Below are 19,518 nucleotides of genomic sequence, written 5' to 3'. Positions count from 1 at the left end.
AGCAATCTGCCAGAAAGCTGTCTTTGGAGACTGCCCAATAGCAATTACCCATTGAGCTCAAACAAAAATATAAGTCCTAATACTGATGTTTTTTTGACACAATTTATGAGTGATTTGTTTTTGTAGGCAGATTTGACATAATTTATCCCAACTTATCGTTTGTTACACAATATATCTTGCCAACCCAGCTAATGTGGCTTGATTGTTCTTCTGAACATATGCTAGCAATTTCTCTGGCTTACAAAACCAATTCCATTCCAGTGTTTATGGAAAAGACCTTTTCCAGTTTGACTTACGTATTTGTTGGACCACATTTTGTCTCAAAACAAGAAAAATTGAAATTTATAATGCCCATTCATAGTTCACCAGTAACTTTCAAGTAACTGTTAAAGAGTCAGTAAAGTGCAGGCTGGCAATGGGATAATGTGCTGTATAAAATCATGATTTGTACACATTTGTGTAATAATCCAGAGATTTTGTGCTTATTTAAATAATTATGTAAATCATAAGTGGTTACAGATAATGGATGGATGGATAGATACACAACATCAAGGTTTATGTAGTCGAAGAAATTTTTGTTAGGAACATGTTAGGAATCAGATCTCGAAACCTGGCCAGTATACTTGTAATCATGACATTTGTTTAATGTACTGTACATATGTTTTTTTAGCATTATAAATTTGCATAATTATCTTAAATATACACTGTTTATTTTTTCAATGTTGAAAATGCAGTAACTTAAAGCCACACACATAAACACAGATTTAAGTATTTGCAAAAAAAAAAGTCAAAAGCCATTTATATAATGATAAACATTATTGTTTCTTTAGTAAAATATAAAAATGAGACCACTATCCATGTATACTGATCTATCAATCACATAATAAAAACTGTGATTCCTCCCCCCCCAATATATTAATTCAATCTTAAAATGTTATAACTTGCAAAATAATTTACATCAACATCAACTGGACTATAACAGACATAGAAGAAAATAGGTGATCAATGTCAGCTGTGCACTATATTACTGTACTTATTATATGGGCAATAAAATTTTAGGGAGCAATTAAAGCAATGAGATCTGATACATGCCAATAACAGCTCTGTATGCATCAGCACCTGAGGTTAGTATCACATATCTTTTCAACATAAAACGACTCAGTCATAAATCCTCTTTTAGACTGCAGACTTCAGGGCCTTGTCCCAAATTTGTTTTCATGCCAAACAGCAGATTGGTGCAGTCCATACTATACATCCTTCCTTCCATCCTTCTCCAGCTTTCTTGGTAGACCACCCATATGAATTTTAGAGACATACATGGTTAAATAAATGTAAAAAAAATTACTACTGCTAGCTCTCTAAATGATGAGATATGCCATAACAACACTTAATATACAGAAGAGTTTTTGTAAATATTGGTGTCTGACAACTGTCTTGAAGATTTGTAGAGCACTGGTGGATGTTCACTGACTGTTTTAAATAACTGTCATATATGTGACTCTGGTGTCTATCCCAAGTTGATTAGTTGCTAAGCACTTATAAAGGCCAGAGTCACCTCTTGTTGGCTTCTGAATTAAAAGTGTGCCCTGTGGATGGAGTAGCTCACTGCCTGCAGAACGGCCCTTTCCAGCTGTGGAGAGAACAGTTCGGTCTGGCAGTTCCCAGCTGATTTCTGGTTTTGGTATTCCAACAGCATTGCAGTTTATCTGCACAGGAGTGCCCATGATTGTCTTTATATTGGGTGGGGGTCCATTAGTGATGCGGGGAGTGTATGCAATTATGAAGACAGACACTGTTAGAACTGCATCCCCTAGATTATTCTTTGCACGACATATATAATTCCCACGGTCATGTAACCTGGTGTGATGGATGACCAGTGTACCATTGTCCATTAGCTGGTAACGACCAGTTATCTGAGAACGGCTGATGACATGACCCCCTGGCGTGGTCCATAAGATGTTGGGACGAGGGTTTCCATCAGCCAAACAGTGGAGGAACACAGGTTCTCCAGATATGCTGCGGATAATCCCTCTCGGCCGTGTCAGAATGTAAGGCTTTTGTCCAACCTCTAGAATAATCAGTTTCTCGATGTATCCAACCTTGTTCTTTGCAGCACAGCGATACTTGCCAGCATCCCCATTGCTTGGATTATATATGACAAATGTACCATCACTGCCCATGTGGTGTTGAGCTCCCCTATTAGGTCCTCCAGTCAATTGGGTACCATTGGGTAAAGTCCAGGTCATATCTGGAGGTGGATTTCCATCAGCAGAACAGTTAAGTACTGTAGTTTTCCCTAGTCGAGTCACCACTCTCTCGTTAAAGGGGTTTTTAAAGATAGGCCTCATAAGTTGGTTGGTAACCTCCAGGTGTATTACCAAGACAGCTTCACCCCCATCATTACGTGCCATGCAGATAAACTCAGCAGCATCTGTAGGTCTAACATTACGGATCTCTAGAGTCCCATTATAATGGACAATAATTCTGCTCCCGTAGTAAGGAGCTGAGAGAAATATATTGTCTGGCATTATCCATGTGATCTTTGGCGAAGGGTCTCCTTCTGCCTTGCAGTCTATTAACTTTCTAGAATATTTTTCTGCTGTATCCTTAACAACTGTCCTGTTCTGGTAATAGCCATTGATGATGGGTGGATTTCCATCCATTTTCAACTTGTACACTTTGGTCTCATCACCTGCAGCATTGCGAGCTATACAAACATATTCTCCAGCATCAGATAATTTTACATTGCGGATATCAAGAGAGCCATTGACATGTATCAAGTATCGTTCATTTGAGGCAGCAATCATGTCACTGGATGGTAGCATCCACAGAATCTTTGGTTTGGGTTCCCCTATGGCTTCACAGTCAAAGCGGATATTCCCTCCTGGCTTGACTTTAGCATGAGTGAGGGCTGAGGGGCGTATCCGAGGTGCTGCACTCACAACAGTGATGTGAACGTGCATTTCATCCTTGCCTAGGCTGTTCTCTGCATAACAGGTATAGTCACCTTCTTCATCCATCCCCACTTCATTCAGGTACAGCGTTCCGTTATCAAACAATATATAACGTTTGGATCGACTTCTCATTCTGCCATCGGCTTGAAGAGCATTGTTGACCAATGTACCATCTGGCAAGCCCCATGAAATCTCCGGTACAGGGGCACCAGAAGCCTTGCAGTCTACCTTTAGTTCCTTGCCATATGGTACCTGTTTCTTCCCAACAGACTTGGGTTCAATCTTAGCTGGCTTCATGGAGACAGAAACTTTCATTAGTCGTAGGTCATCTCCAGCATTGCTGCGTGCAACACAAAGGTAATCTCCAGCATCCTTGTCACTAACTAAGTCAATGACAAGTGTGCCATTCTCCAGCACCTGGATACGACTGCCCATTCTGTAATAAGGAAATTGAGATTTTTGTAAGAAAATAAGAAAGCTGCTTTAGAGTCTTGGTGGTTAAAGAGAAATTGCATTCAATGTATTAAAAAGTTTGTTTGTCAGTATGTAAACATTACAAATTGTGATAAATATACAAAGAAAAACACTGTCAGAAGGAGGGTAATGCTGATAAGTGATGGTTATACAAGATTGGATTTAATGATCTCAACCAACTGCTTATATATTTGTACATCTTATATTGATAAATTCACATCAGCTAATCTGTCATCATGGACTTAAGGAGGTCTCCTCCAACTATACACCACAGCTAATGAAAAAAAAAGATTTGGAGACAAGACTAGTTGATGCATCTTTAATTAAGTACAGTTCCCTGCAAGTTGTCGCTTGTTGTAAAACATTAATGTGAAGGGAACATGCATATTTTAAGTACAATGCATCAATCATGGATAGTCATTAAAATCTTTAAACCAGAGGTGAGCTGTACTTCTGACACCTGAGTAACTACTCATAATGCTATCGAGGGACAGGGAAGAGAGCGGCATATTTAGGTGTTATAGAAGATGTAAACAGCAATAAGAAAGGGCTACAACTAAAATGTTCAAAGTCTTTCACCTTCTGAATTAAGATATTTGATAAAAGTGTCATATTTATCTAAATGTATGATTGTGCATGCCATGATTTTCTTCAATACCTGTGCCACTGACCCACAAGGGCTTTGGATGGAAGTCTCCAAATAATTTGGGGTTGGGGAATTCCGGTTGCAAAGCAGTTCAAACGAAGTTGGCTGCCATATGCCAGCTCAATCCTCCAACCTGATGTTTCAATTATTTTGGGAGCAGTTTCTGTTTTTTCCACAGATAGCGTGACCACTCGCCGCTCAGATCCTGTGGAACTTGTAGCAATGCATTCATATTTTCCACTGTCAGAAACATCCAGGTTTTTCAAGTGAAGGGTACCATTAGGAAATGAGTACACTCTGGAGCTAGTGTGAAGTGGCATTACAACTGTCCCATTCATCAAAACCCAGTGAGTAGTGGGTTGAGGGTCTCCTTGTGCTGTACAGCGCATCCAAACACTCTGCCCAACATCAGCCCTTACTAGCTGTCGTTTCTCTTCCAAAATGTCAGGGGGAGCTGCCACCACCTGAAGACGCACAGTCACTGTATCTATACCAGCTGGGTTACTTGCAATGCACTTATAATGTCCTCGCTCATATACTGATACCTGTTGGATAACCAGAGTACCTTCTGGTGTAACAGTTACTCTGCCACGACCATTGTTTTGACCCCTGACTTGAGTGTGGTTTGATAGAATCCATGACACCACTGGCACTGGTCTTCCTTCTGTCTTGCATTTCAACTCAACTGTTTCACCAGAATGGGCTTTGATCTCTCGAACCTTTGTTTCCAATATCCGGGAAGGATAAGTCACCACTGACAGCATGACATTGAGTTTGTCTGACCCATAAACATTCTCAGCCAGACAAAAGTATTGCCCTTGGTCTTTGACATTTGCATTCTGGATCAACAATGTTCCATTCCTGAACACCTCAAATTTACCCATTTTTCCTTTAATCATCATTGTAGTCCCTAAAATGAAAACAGAGGAACATAAAACAAAAGCAATAAAATGAATGCATAACAGGAAGGAAACACACAGTACCGAACATACCCCCCCCTTCATTTTAAAACCTCAATGACAAACATTCAGAATATTGGTACCTGTGCTTGGGGAGAACCGTTTCCAGCTGATGGCAGGTTCAGGGTTACCTGTAGCCTCACAAGGAAGGAAAGCATCAGAGTTTGACTCAACTGTAAAACTGGCTGCATGTCCCCCAATGATTCTTGGCTTTGATGTTACATCCTTTGTTGATGATTTCAATCCATTGGTAGTGGACGATATAGTGTTATACACTGTGGTGTGATCATAAGTATTTGGAATTTCATTAGAGATATCACTGCTGGACGGAAATGAAGTCACTCTGTCAAAGGGTTGTGTCCTCTCAATACTAAATCCATCCCTTTTATTGTCAGGGGAAGAAGTTATTGTTATTGGTTGTTTGTGATGGTCCCTGTTACTATTAGTTAAATTTGGCCTTATTCTTTGAATCACAGGCCTCTGATTTTGATACCTTCCACCTCTTTGTGGGGGAATTATGTTATTTGTGTTCATTCTTGCTTTGGTTTTCTTGTTTTCTGACTGTGGTGTGATGTATCGCGTTGCTGTACTAGTTGTATAAGAAAAGCTCTGTGTTGGTGAAGGTTCACTTGCTACAGAATGAGTTTTCGGCACGTTGGTAGGTTTGGCTCTATTTCTCCACTCTTCACTGTTAAAGTCTCTTCTGTCAGTTGTGTGTATAGATCTTGCAACCTCCATAGTAGGTATATACAAGGGCTTGGATGCTCTTGAAGTTGTCTCTGGTGTTAAAGACGTGGTTTCAAATGTAGCAGACTTGGTAGTTGGAGCTTGTGTGGTATATTTTTTAACTGGCCTTCTTCCTCTTAAACGTCGTCTGTGGAAACCTGGCTTTCGAATTCCCCAAGATCTACCAGCAAATCCCCCAGACCCTCCAGAGTCAGAGCCTGAGAACTCAACTATATCTTCATTAAATGTTGTTTTAGTAGTTGTTAGGGATGGAGGAATTGGTGTAATGTGGGATGCTGTAGCTGTGGAGACCCTGGATCCATACATCAGTGTAGTTACTGGTGTGTTCATTACTGTTGTTTTGTGGTATTTGTTGGATGGACTGGCAGTTGTAAATAAAGTGATGTCTTCATAAGAATTCTGTGATTCTGTGAATTTTAATGAACCTGATAAGTTATCAGAAGATACCCCTGCATTGCCATAATTTCTTTGTGTCACAGGAGGCATGGCAGTCATTAGTGCAGCCATTGACTTAGCTGTAGGTAGGGTAGTTAAGACCCTGGATGGTTCGGTTGTGGTCATGGTTCTGGCTACTGTGCTCTTTACTGTTATGGATGGTTTAGGTGGTTTTCTAATTCTCTTAAGAATTTCCCGCTGACCCTCTTTGCTTCCGAAAAATCTGCGCCATGGTATCTTTCCCTGTACAACTTTAGAAGCCTTTGTTGTTGTAGTTGTAACAGTGCTTGACACTTCTTTCATTGGATCTTGTGTAGGTTTTTGCTCAGGGATGTTTGTAGAGTGAATATATTCATTGGAACTATCAGACTTCAATTGACCCTCACTTTTAAATGTAGTGGACTTAAATGTAAGGGATATCACTGATGAAGTAATAAGTGGGGTGCTCAGAGTTGTTGTGATGAGTTTTTCCACTTTTCCTAAAGAAGACATTGGAGTTTGAGATCTGCTAGTTGAATATTCTTCTGTTTTGCATTTTACAGTAAACATTCTTTTTTTGTCATTATCACAATCTGTGGTCAGTTCCACTGTGTATGGAACAGTGGCATTGCTCTCATATGCTACAGATGGCCTTTTGAGCTTATCTAGCAAGGACTGTATATCTGTAATCTTGTTCGGCCGGATAATTCTGCGCCTACTGAAAAAATTACGTCTCCTTCCTGGTCGCTTTTTATTGGGAGGAATGATGTGTATTTGCTGGTGGGAGATGATGGTCGATCCAGGGGGCAGACTAGGAGACTTGATTCTTTGAGTGGTATGAAACATAATCACATCTCGTTCTCTTTCTGTTGTAGTGACTGCTGTAAAAGTGGTTTGGCTCTCAGGGTCTGTAGAAGTGTGTACCACTGGGTTAACCCTTTGTGTTGATTGGTCCAGCATTGGTGTCACATTAGGGCTGTGAGAGTTCAGATGTGGCAGTGCCTCAGTTGGAGTATTTGGCATATCTCCCGAAATTTGAAGTCCCATTTCATCCATGGTCTCAGTAACTGTAAATTTTACAGTAAATGGTTGCAGTGGTGTTTTTGTGCTTCTTTCTGAACTGTAGGATTTGCTACTATTAGGACCAACTTTAAAACCTTGGGTTGTTGTAGAAGGTGTTGTCTCATCTTTTTGAAAGTCATAATCACTAAGAGTAACACTTGGCACCATTGGGCTGGCATCTGTGTAAGAGTAAGAACCTGTTGTGATTGTTCTCATGTTTTCTGTTGTTGTTGTTGTTATAACATTGTTTATATCATCTGTTAGTACCTCTGTGATTTCAGCAGTATTATTCTGATCATTCTCTAGTCGGTGATATGTGGTCATTACAGTATTTTCTGAGCTTGATATTGCTTGACCTGGCATGAAAACATCACCTTCAAACACTATATTCCCTGAACCTATCTCATCATCAACAGAAAGTCCTACATTAACTTGTGATTTATCTGATGGGTTTATACTGCCATCTTTATCTTTCCCTGATTTCTTGTTTTGAGATCTCTTGATATAATCTGCTAATCTCTCTGGGTCTACTCTCCTGGATGCTTTGTTAAACACCCTTCTAAACCACCCGATATGTCTGCTACCTTCCCTTCTTTTTGTTGGTACTCCATTGCGACGTAAGGGCCTGAGCCTAGGGTATGGTCTATCTGAAGTAATTATCCTTGATTCCTGATTAACTCTACTAGAAAGACTTTCCCTGTAAAGCATGTGGCTATCTTCTGTGCCCAGCTGTACATCATCAGCAGACCCATCTCTGTTGGCCAGTGTCACAATTTTTGACCCATCATTAGAAACAATTACTAGGGAGGCTAATAAATCCACCCCAAGAGAGTTAGCAGCTAAGCACCGGTAAAATCCCCTGTCTCTCTCAGTCAGTGGATGTATTGCCAAAGTACCATTTGGGTAGAGTTTCTTGTTTCCAAAAGAACGGTCCATAACAGTGTGGTCTGGTAGTATCCATTGTACTGAAGCTTGTGGGGTACCATTTGTTTCACAGTCAAGAACTATGCTACCACCCAGTGTTCGTGAAAGCTGAACCCCATTGACATCCTTCTCCTCAACATCTGGGGACAGTATGGTAACCCTAAAAGAAAATACATCTGCATCTAGATAATTAGTGGCAATGCAGTGGTAAATACCAGCATCAGAACTATCTGCTGCTCTTAAAGTAAACTTCCCATTGTTTAATATTACTATCCTCTGGTCCTCGCTGCTATATGGAGCACGCACCTTGAGTCCATCTGGTAATATCCACTCTATGGAGGGTTTGGGATCACCATAGGTCTCACAGTTCAGTTCAACCACCCCACCAGAAAGGACTGAAAACTCAGTTTTAGTCTGGTTGTCCTTTTTGATCATAGTCCAGCCGAATCGGTCTCTTCTCACTTTATTGCTTTCAATATTCATTTCAATATTGGACAAATATTTAATATGGAGTGTTGAATGTGTGGTGGTAGTAAGGTCCAACTGTAAGTTAATGGTACCTTGCATTAACCATGCAGGATTTGCCTTAATTTCTACTTCAGTCTCTGTGAAGATTTCACTATCAGATGATCTTGCTTGCTTGTATTTGTAGATCATTTCTGGTGACTTGGTAAGAAGTAACTCCCTCTCAAGTCTCATTGGAGAATCAGTGTAGGAGGCCAAAATTCCCCAAAGCTGATGGATGTGATCAGAATCAATGTTACAAATAAGTGACGTAGCCACAGTTGCACTGAGTGTTGTCACATTATCATCTATTACTCCTTGGGTGACATTCAAGTTGCTCAAACCCCCTGGCCTCTGTACAACACAGGCAACACTGGCATCACTATTATATTGCCCTGTGAATTTCATTTCCATTACCCCAAGTGGAGCAATAAAGTCTTTGGGAAGAACTGGGGCATTACTGTTCTCCTCCATTGTGATATTTCTCTCTTTCAGATGGGAATGAATCCATGGTTTAGAACATGTGTAAGCTTGACTTGACAGATAAATAATATTGCTGCCTCTGGAGGTAAGTGGAGATTCACAGATGGGGCACATCTGTTCTCCAGAAAACTTCCTGTCTCTTTTGCATTTCAGGACACCTGTAAATACAAAATTGATGTTTTAGGCAGAAGCAACAAGATGAGAACAACAGGTACTTGTAACAATTTCTACCGAAATTTGCTTTTGTCTTTGTAAAAGAATTTCAACCTTAAACAGTTTGTGTGTATGGAAGCCCTATTTTAACACGCCCCAAGAACAAAGCCATCCAGATGAAACCACATAAGGAATGGAAATTTATTTTGTCAAACATATGTCTACAAAATATGAAAAAATGGTTTGGTGCAGAGCATGTTCCTGTAATGTCTTCACTTGTCTTTTAAAAGGCAGCTGTTGTCTGAGCCTCTCAAAGATCACATGCAGAAGTCAATACTTCGTGTGCAATCAATCAGCTTTATAAATACAGCAGTGACTGGATGGAAAGGGCTCTGTCATCCTTACCTGGATTTCTTTTGATCCATGCTGCAAGCCAGTCCATTTTACAATCACATGACCAAGGGTTTCCACTAAGAAAGAGATTCTCTAGCTTGTAGCAACCAATGAACAGTGTAGCAGGTAGACTGGTCAGTGCATTTTCTGATAGGTATATCGTCTTCATAGATGCAAATTTGAATATCTGGTTGTATCTCAGAGTTATAAAAGTGTCTGGATGAAGTTGCTGGAGCATATTGCCTTCGAGATTGACTAACTGTAGTGACGTCAGACCATAGAAAGCTTCTGGATGGATGAATTCGATGGTGTTATGGTCCATATAGAGACGCAACAAATTGTCCAGGCCTTGAAATGTCTCTTTGCGTAGCTCTTTGAGTCTATTGTAACTCATTTTTAATACCTAAGGAGGCAAAATCATCAGGAAACTCTTATTAAGCAGTTGAACTGTACAGTATAGTGTTACAAGTGGCATATGACAAATGCTTGAATTGATGTAAAGATATTTAACAGTTATTCCACGAAATCGAGTCGTACATGAGCTGATAGCCGACGAGGCACATAGCACCGAGTTGGCTATAAGCCATGTATGACGAGATTGAATGGAATAACTGTTTTATTCTATCCACATTCAATGGATTTTGAGAAACAGAGCATTTTTATTTTTATTTTTTTTTTGCAAATTTGATAAATAAAAACTTTGTACAAAACATCCAACAAAATCATTTCCACTTAGAATGTAAACAAACCGGTGAAATGACAGTAGCAATTTGTGAAAAATGCAATAATAATAATTCTTGAAAAATAAAAACAATATGTTCTTGCCATCAAATACTTTCATTCCATATTTTGTTGCTTTTTTTCTATTTTTGGGGGTTTTGTTTTCAAGTAGAGTTTTTATTTCATCCTCAGTTGGTTCAGCAACACGTTCCACCATTTTGTTTTTCTCTACTCATGGTATATGAGTTGATATCCTAGTTGTAGAGTAGCCAATCAGAGCATGCAATTGCTCATATCCAGTGAATGTGGATAGAAAAAAACACAAAATTCTATTCTGTCAAAGTCTGTTATGTCGAGATTTACATTTATTCACTGTTCAGTTCAGAGGTACTTAAGCTGTTTTTCTGGATGTGCCACTGAGATGCAGGTTTAGATTCAGTGCAAATTACCTTCATGTAGTTCATGCTTCTGAGGTTTTCAAAAAAAGTGGTTGCCAGAAAAAAGAAATTAGGGATAGAAAATTCAGACAAAAGAAATACCCTTTGTTTTCTTTGCTATCAAATGTAATGCAATGTAACAAAAAAAAGCAAGGGACAATTTAAAAATTACAAAGCTAAAAAAGACTAAGACAATGACATGAGATATGTGAACATGGCATGCTAATAGAAGTTCAACATATTACCAATATATTGTTGTATGAATAATCCGACTTATCACATTAATCACTGTAAATTGGTTTAATGGAACAATATGGCTTTCAGCTTCAAAATTCTAGCTTAGCAAATAGCACATGATCCAGCACATTCTATTATTTTCATTTAAACATCGAGGTCATGAAATGTGTAATAATATGTATTACAATACATACAGGACACATTTTCGATGGAATAAAAACGTGTTCTATTCCCTTCTAGCGAGTTCCATTCATTTGGTTTGATAGCATGAAATATTGTTAGCATATTGCTTATCCTACGTGTATTATGTCACTAGACCCAGTGGAAAATAAGTGTTGAATATGGTTTACGATATCGCATGGTTGTCAAGACAACACGACGTCACACGTTGGAGACGTAAAACTTTCACGCTAGCAAGCGACTGTGACAATTTGTAAACAAACATGGCCGCCAGGTTTGCTTCATTAAATGCAGAAGATTTTGAGAGAATTTTGAAAGAGAAAGATGCATTGAACACCCGAAAGAAATGTGTATGTATAATAATAATAATAATAATAATAATAATAATAATAATATTGGCTGGCTTTTTTTCATGGTATATCAGATATACTCCATTCAGCTAGACTCATCTTCGACTCGTTCAATATCCTGCTAGCTGAATGGAATATATCTGATATACCACTCAAAGCCAGCCAATATTATTTAAATATGTAAAGTGTGCATGGAACGTAATCTGTTTTATCAAGCTTTTAATTTGCTTTGATTTGTTGTATTCATACAATATGTTTTTTATTAATTCGCCCATGTTTTGAAGGTTAAGCTGCACAAGTACTCATCTACTATGCTTACAGCTCACGTTATGTTAACTCCTAACTATATGGTCCTTTTCCACTACCCTTTTTCAGCTCACTTCAGCTCGCTTCAGCTCACTTCAGCCCGACACGGCTTGCGTTTCGACTACCAAAGAACAGCACGACTCGGCTCGCTTCAGCCCTGCTTAGCCCCTAAAACTCGCACCGTTTTGGAGTAGGGCTGAAGTGAGCCAAAGCGAGCCGAGTGAGGCTGGGGGCGTGAGCAGACACTCCCCTGTGCACTGATTGGTGAGGAGGAGTGTCCTCACATGCCCACACACGCCCCGCGAGCACTAAACACAGTAAACCCGGAAGAAGAAGAATTACGAATTACGAGAATTTCTGAAGCCTTATGCGCCTCGCCTCATCTATACGCTCTTGCCAGTATCAGTTGGCGTTGTCGGTGACAACAAGTCACAGCACCAAGACCAGCAACACTAACGACTCCATGTCCTCCATGTTTATTGTTTACTATCCGGGTTGTGAGACTACCGCTTAAAAGATCACTGATGTCACTGTTTGCGCCGCCTAACGACATCACGTGATGTCCACCCACTTTCGCTAACTCCACCCAATGTGTCCACCCACTTCCAGCCAGCACGGTTCAGCGCGGTTGTAGTCGAAATGCAACTCCAACAGCCCCGCTCAGCTCGACTCAGCCCAACTCAGCACGGCACGGCTCAGCCCGACTCAGCCGCATTTGTAGTGGAAAAGCGGCATTAGAGTCCTTAAAGAGTTAAATTTGCACTTTATTTGTATATATTGCCAGAGTTTAAACAACAGTAGAGTAGAATGTTTCATATATATTTGTACACTCACCGGCCACTTTATTAGGAACACCCATACATCTGCTGTTTTATGCAGCTCTCTCATCAGCCAATCCCTTGAGCATAATGCGTCAAATTATGCAGATACAAATCAAGAGCTTCAGTTAATGTTCACAATGTTCAAACATCAGAATGGGAAAAATTGTGATCTCAAAGTGTGATTTTCTTTCACTGTGGCATGGGTGTTGGTTTGAGCCAGATGGACTGGTTTGAGTATTTCAGAAACTGCTGATCTCCTGGGGTTTTCTCCACACACAACAGTCTCTAGAGCTTACACAGATAGAATGGTGCGAAAAACAAAAAAACATCGAGTGAGTGGGCGACAGTTCTGTGGGTGGAGACAAACACCTTGTTGATAGGAGAGGACAGAGAAAAATGGTCAGATTGGTTTGAGCTGACAGGAAAGACTCATATAGCAACTCATAATAATCACTCTTTACAACTGTGGTGAACAGAAAAGCAGCAAACAGAAGACCACATTAGGTTCCACTCCTGCAGCCAAGAACCGGAACCTTAGAATCAAGAACAAGTTCCTATTAAAGTGGCCGGTGAGTGTATATAAGCATTTAATTTTATCCTTTTTTTTTATTTTACTTGATCTTATTCTAGTCAATCAAATAACCACAAACCTTGGGATACTGGCTCCCATTTAAGGTATTGGTTCATTCTATCCTCTAGGGTTCAGATTTGTTTTTGAGGTCTTGCACATGTTTCTTGCATTAGTAAGCTGCAGTTTATTTGTGCTGGTGTGCCATCAGTATGGTTTTGTGGTTGGAGATTATTTGAAATTTACTTCAACTGACTTAGATGAAAAATTACAAATGTGAAATTCAAAGCTGGACCATGATTCACAGTCATTCTTCTGGCATCTTCTTGCTCAGTAAAATTCCTTGGAAATTTTTTAAAGATTATGCTCATGGTTTTGACCAAGTCTTGTGTTTACCTGTGTTTTGGTCTGTGATTATGGGCCCTCATTGCCCTTTCTCCCTGTATTTTGACTTCTGTTGCTTGTTATAATACAGATTCCTGGGAAAAACAAGCCCGATGAATGTATTCAGCACTTGCATCCTACTGCTTTCCCTAACACTCGTTGGCTACAATCAGTATTTGGAAATCCTTCTTCTTGTCTTGGGAATCGGCACAAGTTCAAACTTTAATAAGCATAAAAGCTGGAGTGGGCACTGATATTTGTACAGTAGTACTACATAACAACCATTCAATTCAACAGTGTATTCTTGTAAAAGGAATCGATTTCACAATCTTTATTTTAAATTGAGGCCCTCCAGACAATTCAAGCATTGTGTTCTATTGACAATATTTCTGTCATCCTTTTATCTATCGTCTGTTTTATTTTAGCATCTGATCATCATTCAACTCTCTTGGTTTGTTCTGGAAACAAATAGCCTGAGGTCCAAGTGTTTTGTTCCAGTGCCGAGATTTATTTCTGCTTGCCTTCGCAATGTGTCATGGACCAAACAGCTGAACCACATATGTACAAGTCTCAGGATTTAGCATTGCAGAACATCCGAGCTATAAGGGTTTAAGAACGGTCTTTTACCTGCAGAGACTTCAGATCGTTGAATGCCCTGTCCTCAACGGTTTGGATGGTGTTACTGTGCACCATCAACAACTCCAAGCTTTCCAGGTCTGAAAGGTCATGTTCTTTTAGGATTGTTAGACTGTTGTATCTAAAAAGACAAACAGCGTGGATGTAAAGCATGGTTATAGCCTGGAAATTATTCCTGCTTCAATCTCACTTTCAAAAAAAAAAGTAACTGGATGTAAGCCTAGACTGTTACTTTGATGGAAGTTGAAAGATGGATTACACAGTGTGTGTGTGTCTTGTTAGGGATAAAATATCAAAACTGTCACATATTCCTTTCCATGTGGAGACGTTTTCCTGTTCCCCACAAGGAAAGCCTTTTTGACAAACAAACAAATCTCATCTCATTATCTCTAGCTGCTTTATCCTGTTCTACAGGGTCGCAGGCGAGCTGGAGCCTATCCCAGCTGACTACGGGCGAAAGGCGGGGTACACCCTGGACAAGTCGCCAGGTCATCACAGGGCTGACACATAGACACAGACAACCATTCACACTCACATTCACACCTATGCTCAATTTAGAGTCACCAGTTAACCTAACCTGCATGTCTTTGGACTGTGGGGGAAACCGGAGCACCCAGAGGAAACCCACGCGGACACGGGGAGAACATGCAAACTCCGCACAGAAAGGCCCTCGCCGGCCACGGGGCTCGAACCCGGACTTTCTTGCTGTGAGGCGACAGCGCTAACCACTACACCACCATGCCACCCAAACAAACAAATAAACAAACAAATTTGGTGACTGAGGTTAAGGTTTGGGTTAAATTTAGTAATAGTGTGTGTGTGTCTTGCCAGGGATAAAATCTCAAAACTGTCACACATTCCTGTCCATGTGGGGGGATTTTCCTGTTCCCCACAAGGACCCCCCCCCCCCCCCCCATAAACAAATAAGTAAGTAGGTAAGTAAGTAAATAAATAAATAAATAGATTTCCTTTTCGTTACTGAGGTTAAGGTTTGGGTTTGATTCAGCAATTGTGTGTGTGTGTGTGTGTGTGTGTGTGTGTGTGTGTGTGTGTGTGTGTGTGTGTATCTTATTAGGGATAAAATATCAACACTGTCACATATTCCTTTCCATGTGGGGACATTTGCCTGTTCCCCACAAGGAAAACCTTTTTGACAAACAAACAAACAAATTTCTATTTGATTGCTGAGCTTAAGGTTTGGGTTAGATTTAGCAATTGTGTCTGTGTGTGTGTGTGTGTGTGTGTGTGTGTGTGTGTGTGTGTGTGCATGCACATGAGTTTGCGTATCTTGCCAGGGATAAAATCTCAAAACTGTCACACATTCCTCTCTTTGTGGAGACAATGTCCTGTTCCCCACAAGGAACACTCCCCCAACAAACAAACAAACAAACAAACAAACAAACAAACAAACAAACAAACAAGTTTCCTTCTCATTACTGAGGTTAAGGTTTGGGTTTGATTCAGCAATTGTGTGTGTGTGTCTGTGTCTTGCCAGGGATAAAATATCAAAAACTGTCACATATTCCTCTCCATTAAGGGACATTTGCCTGTTCCCCACAAGGAAAATCATTTTTCAAACAAACAAACAAACAAACAAACAAACAAACAAACAAACAAACAAACAAACAAACAAACTTCCTTTTGATTGCTGAGGTTAAGGTTTGGGTTAGATTTAGTAATTGTGGTGTGTGTGTGTGTGTGTGTGTGTGTGTGTGTGTGTGTGTGTGTGTGTGTGTGTGTGTTTGTGTGCGTCCTTACCCCAGGTTAATTCTTTTCACGGCTGGCTGAACCCCACTTGGAATCACGCTCAGGGACTTAAATGTGCAGTGCACCTCAGTGGGAACGTGGCACACGCATGGTGCAGGACACGCACTGCTCCTGCACCGAGCCTGAAGCAAAAACAGCACGAGCGCCAGGAATCCGGCGCGCAGGGAGCGCGAGCTTCCGCGGAAAGCATGCATCATGGACACGGACTCACGCTCTCGCATGCAGTCACATGCAGTCCTGTTCAAATCCTCCTCCAGCTTCGCGCGTCCATCAGTGCAGAGCTGGAGGAGGAGAAACAGTGTGAGCCCACTGCAGTAAAACCCAGTGCAGTGCAGTGTGGCTCTCAGAACATGGCAGGCTGCTGCTGCTGCGGGTTCAACAATCTGCTGGCGGCCCTCATGTGTAAAAATAGATAAGTGTCTGAATCATGCGAGCAGAAAGAAAGAAAGAAAGAGCTAATGTCTTTCTCTAACCATCTTTGTTGACTTTTACAGAAAAGCATACATATTCTGGAAACTTTACATATGAATGATTAGTTTTTCTCCACATGTAGGGCATGTGCTGTTATCACCTGTGATTCTTTTCATTATTCATTTAATGTCACATGTGATTCTTTTCATACCGTATGATTCATTTAATGTCACATGTGATTCTTTTCACATGATTCATTTATTGTCACATGTGATTCTTTTCATGATCCATTTAATGTCACATGTGATTCTTTTCACATGATTCATTTAATTTCACATAATCCATTTATTTCCATGTGATTCTTTTCACGGTTCATTTAACTTCACATGTGATTCTTTCTCCATGTCATTATTTTAAGATGTAATACCTTTTTCACAGGCAGGGCATGTGCTTTTATTTTCACATGCAAATTTGTCTCTTGATTCATCTATCTTCCCATGATTTCACCTGTTTCATGCATTCACATTAAATTAATTGATGGTTTTCTTAATAAGCACAAAATAATTGGTTTTGTTTTTAATGGTGTTATTATTATAAGAATTTGCTTACAAAATCTCGTATTCTCAGAGCAGGATTCAGTTTGGAATAAAGGAAAAGAAAAGAGAAATAATAAACTAAGAATGGGATTGGAGAGAGAGAGAGTGAGAGAAAGAGTGAGAGCATTATATGAAGAAACACACACATGGCCATCATTTCATAAGACTTTTGTTTGCTGTCAGGGCATTTTTACCTCCCAATTTTACTAAAGTAAAAAAAAAAAAGTAGAAATACCAGTTAGATCTGATGCACATGAGATATCAGAAACTTACCCACTGCATCAACTTTCCAGGAATTTCTTGCAACTTTAAAACAACATTAAGATGAAGTTTATGAAATAAAGTAATCCAGATTTAAAAAATAATAATAATCCAAGTGATGAAGCATCATAGAATTCTTCCCCAAAATCAACATCAAAAGTTCCAAAAAATCTATCCAGAGAAAGACCGTGAGAGGAAGCTTTCTGTGTCTCAGGTAGATTTTGTGTGTGTGTGTTGTGTGTGAAGCCACTCTCACATCCACTTCATATTCATTCCTCCCCCTCAGACAGAAGGGTGTGTGTGGGTGTGTGTGTGGGGGTGTCAGGGGGTGGAGGCAGTCATGTTAGATCAGGTTCGACCTCAAATGGACTTAGTAATTTGGAAACAGAGTCAATAATGTGGCTCATATTGTAAGGAAAGTTACTCCAACAACAGATTTAGATGATAAACGCAAAATAACTTTATTTGTGATTGGGGTCAGATTTGAAGCACCACACTGATATCCAAAACATTAAGACTGAAGTGTATTTTATGTCTGGATCTGAGCTCTATTTATTTGAATCTTGGGATTCCTGGCTCCGCACTATTTTAAGGTGGAAGCGTGAACAAAACCATTTACGTAATACTTATGACTCTCTCTCTCTCTTCCCTTCTCTTCACCCTTCTTTTCTTAGTCCTTGCTGTTTCTGAGGTTTTTTTTTTATTATTTTCCCTTTGATAACCAAATATGAAGACATTATTCAAAAAGTTGCAGCGGATGGGTGGTTGGTACTTTCAGTTGGGTATGGGCGACTGGTCTGAAGCTTGTGGGAAAAAAATAAATCATATTAATTGCATGATATATTTACAGCATCTTTAGTAAATGTCTGGTCAGGGCTGCATTCAATTTCAATTAGGGTGATTATATTTTGGAAAAGGGGCGGCACGGTGGTGTAGTGGTTAGTGCTGTCGCCTCGCAGCAAGAAGGTCCTGGGTTTGAGCCCCGGGGCCGGCGAGGGCCTTTCTGTGCGGAGTTTGCATGTTCTCCGCGTGGGTGTGCTCCGGTTTCCCCCAAAGACATGCAGGTTAGGTTAACTGGTGACTCTAAATTGACCGTAGGTGTGAATGGTTGTCTGTGTCTATGTGTCAGCCCTGTGATGACCTGGCGACTTGTCCAGGGTGTACCCCGCCTTTCGCCCGTAGTCAGCTGGGATAGGCTCCAGCTTGCCTGCGACCCTGTAGAACAGGATAAAGTGGCTAGAGATAATGAGATGAGATATTTTGGAAAAGAGAACCAAATTTAGATTTTTTTGGTTGAAAATATCACAGTCAGGTCCAAACCAGAATAATAAGTATGCAAGCAGGATTAAAAACAGCGTCTAATTGAGACCAATTATGAACTCGAGTAATGTAACTGAGGTTGAGGAACTTTCAGAGGCAGATTTAACTGGTATATCTTGTTCTTGGAGCCCATGAGTTGGCCTAGTGGTTAGCGTGTCCGCCTTTCGACCGGGAGATTGGGTCATACCAAAGACCATCATAAAAATGGTACCTACGACCATCTGGCAAGGCATGCTCCAATACAGATGTGAGTAGGGAAGTCAAACTCTTGCGATTACCAGAGGACCAGCCCCCCACTGTAACTCTAGCTGTATTGAGGTATTTCACCTGACGTCACAGGGTCACATGACGCCCCGGTGTCCGCCATTTTGAACGTCAAGCTAGCTAATGTCAACAACAGTAGCTGGTATGTTACTGTAGCAATGTTTACGTTCAGTCATTGGGATGACTGTTAAAACCTTTCAGTCTCAAGTTTTTCCTTTACTGGATTTACTAGTTTACTGAGCTAGCGCGCGCTAGCTCCCAGCTTGCCCGAGCGCGCTAGCTCAGTAAACTAGTAAATCCAGTAAAGGAAAAACTTGAGACTGAAAGGTTTTAACAGTCATCCAAATAACTGAACATAAACATTGCTACAGTAACATACCAGCTATGTTGTTGTTGACATTAGCTAGTGCTAACAGCTAGTTGCTAGTACACTGTTACAACTACACCGACCCTAATAATACAGTTCTTAGTCATTGCCTGGTAACAGCAAATTTATAACGGGCCATGTCTCAACAGACTAAGAAGTTATTTCAATGACATTTAATAA

General features: G+C 40.3%; 1 protein-coding gene across 1 annotated transcript; it reads right to left on the bottom strand.

Moving 5' to 3' along the window:
* Positions 1-749: 749 nt before the first annotated feature.
* igsf10 (immunoglobulin superfamily, member 10) lies at positions 750-17,498 on the bottom strand. Its single transcript, XM_060905711.1, has 7 exons — positions 17,400-17,498; positions 16,111-16,400; positions 14,344-14,473; positions 9,726-10,116; positions 5,117-9,325; positions 4,087-4,984; positions 750-3,390 (listed from the first exon to the last, which is right to left on the bottom strand). Exons 1-7 carry the CDS (start codon positions 17,406-17,408, stop codon positions 1,476-1,478), a joined length of 7,842 nt encoding a protein of 2,613 aa, XP_060761694.1. The 5' UTR covers positions 17,409-17,498; the 3' UTR covers positions 750-1,475.
* Positions 17,499-19,518: the final 2,020 nt, after the last annotated feature.

The sequence above is a fragment of the Neoarius graeffei genome, chromosome 23 (genome assembly GCF_027579695.1).
Source record: "Neoarius graeffei isolate fNeoGra1 chromosome 23, fNeoGra1.pri, whole genome shotgun sequence".
In the NCBI taxonomy this organism is placed as follows: domain Eukaryota; kingdom Metazoa; phylum Chordata; class Actinopteri; order Siluriformes; family Ariidae; genus Neoarius; species Neoarius graeffei.
The sequence above is the reverse complement of the archived record's forward strand: the minus strand, read 5'-3'. Positions and strand labels throughout refer to the sequence as shown.